The sequence below is a fragment of the Protopterus annectens genome, chromosome 1.part2, assembly GCF_019279795.1.
Source record: "Protopterus annectens isolate FY-2018-M chromosome 1.part2, PAN1.0, whole genome shotgun sequence".
Classification (NCBI taxonomy): Eukaryota; Metazoa; Chordata; order Ceratodontiformes; family Protopteridae; genus Protopterus; species Protopterus annectens.
The window spans coordinates 936468171-936480433 of NC_056727.1; the positions used below are offsets into that span (position 1 = coordinate 936468171).

The window sequence follows — 12263 nt, forward strand, 5'->3', positions numbered from 1 at the left end:
TGCTAAGTTGTTGGATTTACAGGTAGATATTAGAAGTTTGTTAGAGGAATGCAGACTTTTGAGATTACAATAAGGGCTAATGAGAGTCGTGAGTATAGGGGTGCTGGTAGGTTTGTAGAGGATTTTATGGGTTAAAGAGAGCTGGTGAAATAAGATGAGATTTTGCAGTTCTAACCATCCCAGTTTTTTTAAGTTTTGGCAGTGGTGAGTTCTAAAGGTAGAGCCAGTGGCAAATCTGGCAATACTGTTGTAGACAACAGTTAGTTTGGAGAGGTTAGTTTTGGACAGATTTATATAGATGGAGGAGGCGTACAGTAGGGTAGAAATCAAATGGGTATGTGCTATGGAAGTTCTGGCAAGTGGTGTAAGAAATGATTTAATTTTAAACATGGAGCCAAGTTTTCTGTTGACTAGTTTGATTGCGTTGTTAATGTGCGAGTCAAAGCATAGGTTGTTGTCTATCTCTACTCCGAGGAGCTTGGTGGAGGGGTCAGGAGATATGTAGCTACCATTATTAGAGAAGACAGAGAAATTGAGTGGAGAAGAATTTTGGGTGGGGGAGAAAAGTACTAATTTGGTTTTCTTGGGGTTTAAGATTAGGCATCTGTTTAAGAACCATTTTTCAACATTTTGGAAAGTCTGTTGGGTAATAGAGTGTAATTCAGAGGGGGATGTGGCAGAACAAATCAAAGTAGAATAATCAGCATATTGTATACAGGTAGCAGAGGACAGACTGGTATGTTGGTCACTGATGAAGATTGAGAACAGAAGGGGGCCCAGTATTGATCCTTGGGGGACTCCAAGGGTAATAGGTCTGTTAAGAAGATATAATTTGAACCAATTTATTGCACCAGAGTCAAGAGCAAAAGTTTTAAGTAAGTTTAATAGTATCTGGTGGTTGACCATGTCAAAAGCTTTGGATAGGTCAATAAAGAAAGCAGAGGTTAGTATGTTATTGTTCCGGTTTTTGTTGATACAGTCAGTAAAAGAAAGAAGGGCTGAGGTGGTGCTGTGGTAAGGCCTGAAGCCATGTTGACAGTCAGCTAGTAGGTTGTGGTTTAATAGGTGTTTAAGAAGTTGTTTTTGGATGCATTTCTCCATGATTTTAGCTAAGGGGAAGAGTAAGGCTATGGGACGGTAGTTTGAGAGTTCTGTAGAGATCCCTCCTTTATGCAGGGGGAATGATATGTGAAATTTTCCAAAGTGAAGGAATGCAGCCTTCAACAATGGTTCTGTTAATCAGGATGGAAATGGGATAGGCTAATGGACTGGCTGCAATTTTTAGATACTGAGCTGGTAAAAGGTCAGCAGAAGGTGAGGAGATTTTAAGTTTGTGGAGGAGAGAATGAATAATTGAAGTGGGTACAGGTTGCAGTTGAAAGGTGGGAATGGAAGTGTTAGAACAGGGGGACTGAGAAGAAATATTAGGGGCTAGTTGGTTAGCTAGAGACTGGACAGTTTCAGTGAAGAAGTTATTGAAGGCATCAGCAGTTTGTTTTGGGTTGTTTTTGGAAGTGCCTTGGGGGTGTGGGGTGTCATTGTGACCAGGCTTTAGGAGAGAGTTTATGCCTGTCCAGAACTTTTGCGGATTATGTTGGTCGGCTTGTTGTAAATGGCAGTAATAGTTTCTTTTATCCAGTAGTACAGCTTTTTTAGTGGAGTTTCTTATTTGTCTAAAGTTAAGTTGGGATCTTTTGTGCTACGAAATTTGGTCCAGAGTTTATTTTTCAGGATAATTTTATCCCTTTTATCTTTTGAGAGCCAAGGGGCAGGTTTTGATTTAATTCTAATAGATCTTAAGGGAGTGTGAGAGTCTAGGATAGAAAGGAACCTGGAACTGAAGTATGATACAGCTTCATCCAGTGGCAGTTGTTTAAGAGGAGACCAGTTGCATGCATTTAGTTCTGTAAGGAAGCTTTCAGGGTTAAAGATTTTATTTGATCTGACCATTTTGTATTTGGTTAGGTTAGTGGAGGTAGTTTTATGTCTGATTAGATAAGTGAGGGTGTGGTCACTTAAATCATCGGGTAGTGTCCCTACTGTATAAGTTTGGGAGTGACTATTTATTAGAATCCAGTCCAATATGCTTTCTTTGTTGTTAGTTTTGTTAGTTCTGGTTGGGGTTTGAATGGTTTGTGAGAAGCCGTGAAGATTTAGAAGGGTGGGAGGGTCTGCAGAGTTACAGGTTTTCCAGTCTATATTGACATCACCTAGCATTATGGTTTATTGTGGCAATTGGGTCGAAAGCCAGCTAAGGATCTCTTCTAGGAAACTATTATTATTTCCAGGGGGGAAGATAGGTGCAGATTATATTTATGGCATTGTGTGTATTAAGTTGCAGCTTTGAGATAAGGATTTCGGCATTACTTATAGAGGGCGGATGTTCATGACTGATAGTAATTTGCATGCCTGTTTTATAGAGAATAGCTATCCCTCCACCCTTTTTAGCTATACGGTCTAGTCTAAGGATATTGTAGCCAGGGGGGGTAATTTCATTATCTAGGGTAGTAGGTTTGAGCCAGGTTTCTGATAGGCACAGGATGTCGAAAGCATGTATGTCTAGTAGCGCATGGTGGTGAGCGATTTTATTATTAATGCTGTGGATGTTAAGGTGAGCTATGGAGAGAGAGTTAAGGGGTTTAGAGGGTAGGTCAAGGCTAGAGGGAGGGAAGTTTGAGGGTTTTTGAGTAGCATAGTTGTTAGGACCAGGGTTTGGATGAATATCACCTGCTAGAAGGGAGAGGAGAAGTGTTTTTATTAGGTCTGAGGGTTTGGTGAAGAACTGTAAGGATTTTTTGTTAAACTGATTATAGTAGGAGATGTGGAACTTTCTGTGAAACTTTGCATGAAGGTAGGAAGGAGCAGAGATTATGTTAGAGAAAGGTTTGAAAGTGTTTTGGGTAGGTGAGGTCATGTGTAGATTGAGGAAGTGTGGATATTTCAGGCTAAGATGTTATTATGAGGTTAGGAGGTAGGGCAACAAAAGGAGAGGGAAAACAGAGAAAAGGAGTGTATGTTTAAAATAAGAAGAGCTAAGTAGAGGAGGCATAGTGCTAAGGAGGATTAAGCAGGAGAAGAAGGGAAGTAGAATTCGAAATACAAACAAGAAGGAGGGAGAGGTTGTGTGAGTTGAATTAGCACAGGTGGATAGGTTTTGGTTTTCAAAAAAAGGGGAGGGGAAAAGTGTGATTGGATAGGAAGCGAGGACAAGAAAGGGGGAGGGGTAAAGTGTGATTGGAGAGGAAAGCTGGTGGGAGTGGTTAGGGAAGTATAAGTCTAGGAGTAGTGGTGCGGGTGGGAATTGGGGGCAGGGTAGGGGAGCAGAGTGAGCCCGAAGGGCCAACAGAGCGGGTAGAGACAAGTAAGTGAAGAGATATCAGCAAAACCAATCTGTGAGTAGCTGACTACAGTGTAATTTTCATTTGATACTAATAAGTAAGTAATGTGGGTTAGAGACAGTTGGTAGTGATAGTACTGGACACCAGAAGGCACGTGTGCAGTAAAGTAATTGAGTGGGAAAAGGAGGGCTGGAAGGGGCTCTAAGACTGGGCAGTACCAGTTTCTTTAGGCTTCCTTGTAAGTTTAGGAACTAGATCACTATTTCAGTTTCAGTTCAATTCTAGGGAGAGCAGATGGGCGAAGTAGGACCTGGCCTAGTGTAGAGTGCCACCTAGTGGGCAAAACTATATTTACAGCCAAGGACTGGAGAACAGGGACATGTGTAAAAAGGAAGGAAAGGCTTTATAGTCAGTTATAGGAGATAGTGCCAGGATCGGAAGAGTATAACTATAAAGGGGTAGAGTGGGGGGTATGGCTGCTGGGGTATTCTGGCAAGGTAGCGTGCCTGATAGAATACACAGGTTACAAGGCAAATACAGTCTTTATCATTGGGTTTGGTTAGCGCTTACTTTCTTGTCTCCTTGGTAGCAGGGTTCTTAATAAGAATGGCAAGATAAATTCTGTGAAGTTTAGATGGTTTTTTAAAAGTTTGCAGGGGTCTTTTCACCAGGTAGTTAGACTCTCAAATTCTAGTGTAGGAAAGTTGAGCTAGACTTTTTTTCCTCCTTGGTAGCAGGGTTCTTAATCAGAACAGCAAGATAAATTCTGTGAAGTTTAGATGTTTTTTAAAAGTTTGCAGGGGTCTTTTCACCAGGTAGTTAGACTCTCAAATTCTAATGTAGGAAAGTTGAGTTAGACATTCTTGCCTCCTTGGTAGCAGGGTTCTTAATCAGAGCGGCAAGATAAATTATGTGATGTTTAGATGTTTTTTAAAAGTTTGCAGGGGTCTTTTCACCAGGTAGTTAGACTCTCAAATTCTAGTGTAGGAAAGTTGAGTTAGACAGAATCAAGAACGCTGGGGCCAGGTAGACTGAGCAGCCAGGGGGTAGATTCCTGTTCCTAAAGATGGTGCCTCATGGGGCAAGAAGGCTTTATAGATTTAGAAAGGATATGAAGTGGGAAAGGGGAGGGGAAAAGGCAAAGAAGCAGGCAGGTAGTCTAGAAGGGGCACTAGCCTGAAGGTTAATAGTAGGGAAGTGGGACGACGGGTTGTTGTACATCACATTTCAAATATAACAGTGGAATTTCTTTAGCTATTCAAAAAAATATTATTTGCAAATAAAGAAGCCTTTTCTCCAAAAACTTGCAATTTAATATGTCATTAATTCCATATATCATATCAATACTATAAATGAGATTACAAAAATAGAAATTTCCCATCTTCCTGTCAAAAGAGTCTTCTTTCTCCTTCTCAGACTGTCTCCTTAGTTTAGTACTCGTCCTTCTATTTTCTGAAGCCCATTATTATTTGATCAGTACAGACTAATTTCTGCAATGTTTAAAACAGATTTTCTGTAGTTTTGTGAGATCAAGGGCTAGGTTATTAAGGAAGACAGAAATTAATATCTATCCCTGAAATGGCCCCTATGGAACACCACTAGTACATTCTCCTGTGTCTCATACAGTGCTGCCAGTGATTAACTTGAAAGATTGTGTCATTCAGATAGCAACGAAACCAGGAAACTATGTCAGGACCAAAGTTCATTAATTCTGATTTATTAAGAAGTAGAAAGTAGAATGAGACAAACAGAATCAAATGTGTAAGTTTTATATATGTATTTATATTTATATATATATATATATATATATATATCTTCTTCAGTTCGGCTTTTTCCCACCACCTTGTCCGCACATTGAATTGCAGTGCAGTGGAGTTTACAGAGTCGAGTTACAGATCGCCGCCCTTCCACCCAGAAGGCACACTCACATGCACACCTAGCACCTAGGGCCAATTTTTATCCACCTGCAGCATGTGCATGTCTTTGGGATGGAACCAGAGCACCCGAGGGGGAAAACGTGACGTGACACAGGAGGCATGCCAGACTCCGACAGAAGGCACCCCAGCCGAGGATCGAACCGGAGAACCTCTTGCATATATATATATGTGTGTGTGTGTGTGTGTGTGTGTGTGTGTGTGTGTGTGTGTGTGTGTATCTTACTCCTGTGACTAAAACATTGTACATGCTATTCAAATAGTTGTTGTTGTTGTGTCTTTCGGGTTTTCCCGGTTAGGGGTCGCCACAGTGGAACTCCGGTCCGCTAATGATTGGCAGTTGATTTTTTCGTACCGAGTTGCCAGCCCTGACGCACAACCTTCAATGAAGGTATGCCCATTCACGCATGTCCCCACGCAGAAGACGCTCTAGCTGAGAGTCGAACTGAACAGCATCTTACTGTGAGGCGACAACGCTACTGCGGATCATGCTATTCAAATAGTATTTGTGGCCAAACCATGCCAACAGTGGGTAAATCCAGCATTACCCACACCCATCCTTGGGTTATTCCTCTAATATATTGCTATATTGCTGAAGTTTTTTCACTAGCACTCATTATTTCCAGCCCTTAGATAAAAAGAAGTACCTATATTGATCACTGAAATATGATTAATTGCACCGCATTTCAACTGTGTGCCTACTGGATGTTGTACATCACATTTCAAATATAACAGTGGAATTTCTTTAGCTATTCAAAAAAATATTATTTGCAAATAAAGAAGCCTTTTCTCCAAAAACTTGCAATTTAATATGTCATTAATTCCACATATCATATCAATACTATAAATTAGATTACAAAAATAGAAATTTCCCATCTTCCTGTGAAAAGAGTCTTCTTTCTCCTTCTCAGACTGTCTCCTTAATTTAGTACTCGTCCTTCTGTTTTCTGAAGACCATTATTATTTGATCAGTACAGACTAATTTCTGCAATGTTTAAAACAGATTTTCTTGGACTATGCATTAATGTTGCAACTTTGTTTATCAATATCTCTTCCAGTATCATTCTCCCTGCTACATTTTTATTATAATTTTTTATCGCAAATGTAATAAACTATATGAATGAATGAGTTACAAAGTAATTGAAAACCTGTGCTTTTTTATTACATCGGCTAGCATACCCAACCTATAATTTGTATCCCTGCTTTATCCTAGGCAGACTTTTCCAGTGCTATCTCAGTCTATAAAAAATAAAGCAGTAAACAATCTCCGGCCTCTGAGCTGTTCCAAATTCACATAAAAAGAATATGAATTTGAAAACTGGCTACTAGGAGTGATAACAAATATCATTTAGCAATCTGATCAGCAAAATCGTTTAATTGCTTTCACTGTCCTTCAATCCCATATTAATTGAAGATTTCCACTAAAATCAACATACAGGTTTCCACCCATGAGCTTTTATAACATGATATATAATATGACTTGTCCCTATTATTTTAAGACTGCTTGTAAATAAATTTAAATTACACATTCTAATTCTAGGAATGAGCATACATTTAAATTATCAAGTAAAAGAAGTGGTATAAACTGGACAGTGCAGTGGTGCAGTGGTAGCATTGTCGCCTCACCGCAAGAGGTTCTCCGGTTCGATTCTTGGCTGGAGTGCTTTCTGTGCACAGTCTGCATGTCCTCCCTGCATTCGTGTGGATTTCCTCTGGGTGCTCCAATTTCCTCCCACATTCAAAGACATGTGTCTGGAGCATTTCTCTTCAGGCCTCCGCTGAAAATTGGCTATGTTTCAAGTCGGACTATCTCGGTTAAAAAATGATAAATAAATAAAGAACAGAGGACGTTAATTCTTATACAGCATTACCTCAGCATATTCTTGTACAATACGTGCTTCTTCTGCCATGATTTCCTCTTCCTGTTTTACAATAGCTCGGACCTTCTCCACTGCCTCTGAGTCTCTTTGCAGTTTTACCATTAGTTCTTCAATGTCCTGTTTAAAAACAAAAATACATGGAGTTACCTAGCAACATCCTACAGTTTGATTGCATTCTGCAGTTTGATATTTAAAATATTTTAAGTAATGCCAAAATGTTCAACTCTGCATAACAGATAACTGCTGAATTTAGTAGCTGACACTGTAGACAGTTATTATTAATATGATCTATTGTGATAAATTCCATGGTTTACTGTTTAAGGGTAGTTATATCATCTTCCCCTATGACTCATCAAATTACAACTGGATGAGTTTATAACTGGATGCAATCTAATTTATTTTCAGTGGAGGCGGGAGAAAAGCTCCAAAGGCAGTACAACCAATGCAATGTTTCATAATATAAACAGCAAAAAAAAAAGTAAGAAGACACATTCAAATTACAATACAGTAAGAACATTTTAAATATTTTATTTTGCATATTTACAATAGAAAGTAATTAGATACAGAACATTGAAGAAAAACAAACTGCAAGAAATTATAGAATGCAAGAAACAGTAAAAAAAAAAAAAAAAGTTTTTTTGTTTTTTTTTTTTTTAACTATTCAATATTGTCATCATACAGTGAAGTTAGAGCCTGCTAAAAACAAAGCAGAGTTTGAGTGTATAAAGGTGCAGGAGTATGGGGGCTTAGTCTAGGATGAATTTGGATGAAAAACAAAAATAAAGACTTTTTCTGCAAGGAATCATTCCTACTCCACACCATCCCATGTTGGGAGAAAGCATTCAAGAAGAATGGAGAATTTAACTTTACAAAAATAATCACTACCAGGACACACTTAGAAACTGCACTGGCAGTGGTTTCCTGAGGGAATCAGTAAGCTGAACTCGATCAGATGGCACCTCATTCACTTTAATCTTTACAAGGCATTGAGAAGCTAACATAAAACCCTAAGCTGCTCAAATATGCTTAGTGTGTGTGTCACATGAAAGGGGAGGGATTCCCTTAATTAGTACTGCAGAGAGTCTAAGCCAAGTTGGATTTAGTTGTTTCAAATCAGAACTCGTGTGTGTGTGTGTGTGTGTGTGTGTGTGTGTGTGTGTGTGTGTGTGTGTGTGTGTGTGTGTGTGTAGTTCAGTGTGGAGCTGTACGAAGTCAGACAGTTTAGAGGAAAGCATTGTGCTTCTATTTCTTAAAAGCTATGCCAGAAATAGTAAAACTGCTACTGCTTGAAGGACTATGTTGTGCAGCTTTTAAGACTTCTAAAGAGTCAAAGACAAAGAAACTGCAAAGTAAGACTCCTCTTTTGACTTTTGTTTAAAATAATGTAAAGTAAGACTTTTTTCTGACTGCTGTTAAAAATCTACACCAGTTGTGTTCACGATGTTGCCTTATTACTTATGTTGGCTTATTTCTACCGGTCTGTGTGCTTTACGCTTGTATGAGGATTGTATTAGTCATACCTTTACCTTGTACGCTTAGCGCTATCCCTCAGTTGGCGCCTTTTTAGTTGCTGAAAATATTCAGGTAGACTATCTCACTGAAAACTCTCTGCAAGTATTCTGATTCTTTTCTATATACATGCCTGATAGCCTGGTTGAGTTGCGCTACTATTCCTTTTGTCGCCATTTAAAGCACAGCCCCTTTCCTTGCTTTTATTTGAGTTAAATCTCAAGAATGTTATTCTGACTGTAATATCTTATGTAAGTATGCTTACTCATACTGCTGCTGTTAAGTTTTCATTATGTATACCTAGTAGCTGTTTTTCTAACCAGCAATTTAATCCTATGTATATTAGTGTTTAGTATTTTCTGTTTAAGTATACTTTGCTTACAATTGACAATTGCTATCAAATATTTTACTCTGTTTTGCCTTACTATCTTCTTCTTTCTTCTCTGCTATTCTAGTAGTTTGACTAGGTGGACCCCACAAAAACTACATCTCTGCCTCAGCCCTCCTGGAAGACCTGAACCTTTGGCTACTGAGACACAACTCTCCAACCTTGGTTATAGCCTTCCAACAGACTGTGAAAGTATGTCATTCATACATGTTTAATACAAACTTTCTGACCTGTGTACCCTACTCTAGCTACCTGCCCAGGACTGCCAGCAGCCAATATCTCCAGTCCCCATCACTATTCTAATCCAGACCCTCTTCTATTAGTCTCCTCACACCTATTTTTGTAACTTCTATCTCTTTTATCCAAACTCTTTCTGCCTTAATCACTTCCACTATTACCCCTTTTGCACCTGCATAACTTTTGTAATTATTCCTTTGGCCACTAGGTGGCATCCTTGTACTATCAGGTTTACTCCCTTCTGTCTTATTTTCTAACTCCCCTATATCGTTCGTTTTTTTTTGCCTAACCTTTGTACTTTTGCTTTCTCTCTGGACCCTGCCTATCACCCTTCTGTTTAACTCTAATATCCCAAATCTGTACATCACCATAGCTTCAATTTAATTACTCTTTATTACATATACACATAGGCTAATTTACTAAGTTACACTACATATACACATATACCTGTTTCAAACCTACCTGCTGTTTCCCCACTTTACTGATTGTTTTTTTCTGTGCCACACAAAAGTCTATGTGTCTTCCCGCTCCGTTCGCCCTTCGGGCTCACTCCGCTTCCCTCCCTGTCCCCAAATTCCACCCGCCCCTAGCACCTCTACATTTATTCCCCTCAAAGACACACCCCTCTTTCTTCACAACCAATCATATCCTATACTCCTCCCTACCCCCACCCGCCCCTACTACCTCCACATTTATTTCCCTCATAGACACACCCCTCTCTCTTCACAACCAATCATATCCTATACTCATCCCCACCCCCTTCTATATAGTCTCCCCCTCCCACACCTATCTACTCCCTGACCAACTTTCCCTTAATACACTCATTTACATCCCTGCACAGGCCCTCTTAACATGTCTAATCAAATTCACCCTTTGCTATTACTAACTCTCCTAACTACTCTTACCTCTACCTATCTCTTAACCTCCTATGAACAATCCCTACCCTTTACTCTTATAATCCCAAGCAGACATACCCAAACATCTCCCCTAGCCTTATCTATAAGCTATCTCAATACCATCCACAAAACCTCCTACCTTCAACCTAAATATCACCGCCTTTCTCACATTAAATACCATATCTACAGCCTTAAAAAACTTGTTAACTACTACTGCAAACCCCCTCAACATTTCAACCCTATATTATTCTGCTCATTAATAGATGGAGATATCCACCCCAACCCTGGTCCAAACCCATCCCCAATACCCTCTAACTGTCACCCATTCAAAAGAAACCCAACACTATCTACTAAACCCCCAAATCACTATCAATTGCCCAACTAAATATACAAAGCATTTGTAACAAAATACCACAAATTCATGCTCTTCTAGAAGTCCAACAGTTCGATATTCTCTGCCTAACTGAAACATGGCTCAAACCTACAATAAAAGACAATGAGATTATTCCCCCAGGCTACAATATCCTAAGACAAGACCGCTTAAACAAAAAAGGTGGTGGGGTTGCTATACTCCATAAAACTGGACTGCAAATAAGTAAAACAAATCATAACCTTCCATCTGACACTAATATTGAAATAATTATTACAAAACTGCAACTCAACCCACACAAAACACTAAATATTATCTGTACCTATCTTCCCCCAGGTAAAAATCCTACCATATTAGAAGACCTATTAAACTGGCTCTCACTAAATCACCCTCAAGAAACAATACTCTTAGGGGATTTTAATATTGACTGGAACTTATGTAAACATACTAATCCATCCACCCTTATTAACCTGCATGGCTTCTCTCAAATAATAAACTCCCCAACAAGAATAAACAAACTTAATAATAAAGAAAGTATACTTGACTGGATATTAACAAATAGTCCTCAGCAAAAATATACAACAGGAACTCTCCGAGATGACCTCAGTGACTACTCCCTAACTTACATTATTAGGCATAAAACTAGTACTACTGTCCCCATCCAAGTCAGATCATTCCGTAGTAAAAAATATTTTGACCTCAGTCTGTTTCAAAATGAACTTATGCTAGTCAACTGGTCACCTCTTAAATCTCTCCCAATAGATGAAGCTGTTAGTTACTTTAATAATACTTTTCTCACTATCCTTGAACATCATGCCCCTATGCGTTCTATATGTGTCAAATCTAAAACAGCCCAATGGCTCTCAAACAACACTAAGAAACTAATCCTAAGTAGGAATAAAGCCTGGGCTAAATGGCGAACCACAAAAAGCTTAACTGATAATGTCACTTTTAGACAACAAAGAAATATGACAAAAAAAGCCATCATACAAGATAAAAAGAACTTCTATACTCAATTTCAGCAATCTTCCCTTCACCATCCACATAAATTTTGGACCTCTATCAATAAACTGTTATCCCCTGGTAAAGTTGCCACACCAAACCCGTCAGGCTCTAACCCCGACTGCCCCTTACAAACAGCTAATGCCTTTAACACTTTCTTCACTTCAGCCATACTAAAGCTAGCTAATCAACAAAGCCCAGATACCTCCAAACTATTTACCCCTAGCTCTATTCCCCCCATTTCACCTCAAACCCATACCCACTTCTCATATACTGTCCTTACTTCATAAACTAAAACCTACGACCCCCTCTGCCAACAGATTACCAGCAGAATACCTCCAACTAGGTGCAAAAGCCTTAGCATACCCCATCTCTATACTGATCAACAGGACCATAGAAGAAAGTACAATTCCATCAGTCTGGAAAATCTCTTACATTATCCCTCTTTTCAAAGGAGGTGACTCTTCTGAGTATTCTAACTTCCGCCCTATAGCGTTACTATCTCCTCTTGCAAAAATAATGGAGAAATGCATCCACAAACAGTTACTAAATCACCTACTAAACTACAATCTCCTAGCTAATTGCCAACATGGGTTTCGACCATACCATAGTACTAGCACAGCCTTACTATCCTTCATCGACTCAATTAACAAAAACCGCAACAATAATACTCCTTCTTCGACATTCTTCGTAGACCTGTCCAAAGCCT

General features: G+C 39.2%; 1 protein-coding gene across 1 annotated transcript in view; it reads right to left on the minus strand.

Moving 5' to 3' along the window:
- DNAH14 (dynein axonemal heavy chain 14) overlaps window positions 1–12263 on the minus strand; it is a 2550346-nt gene that overhangs the window by 1990390 nt on the left and 547693 nt on the right. Inside the window, 1 exon segment of the mRNA XM_044060213.1 lies at window positions 7144–7269. Within this exon segment, the coding sequence (XP_043916148.1) occupies window positions 7144–7269 (126 nt within the window).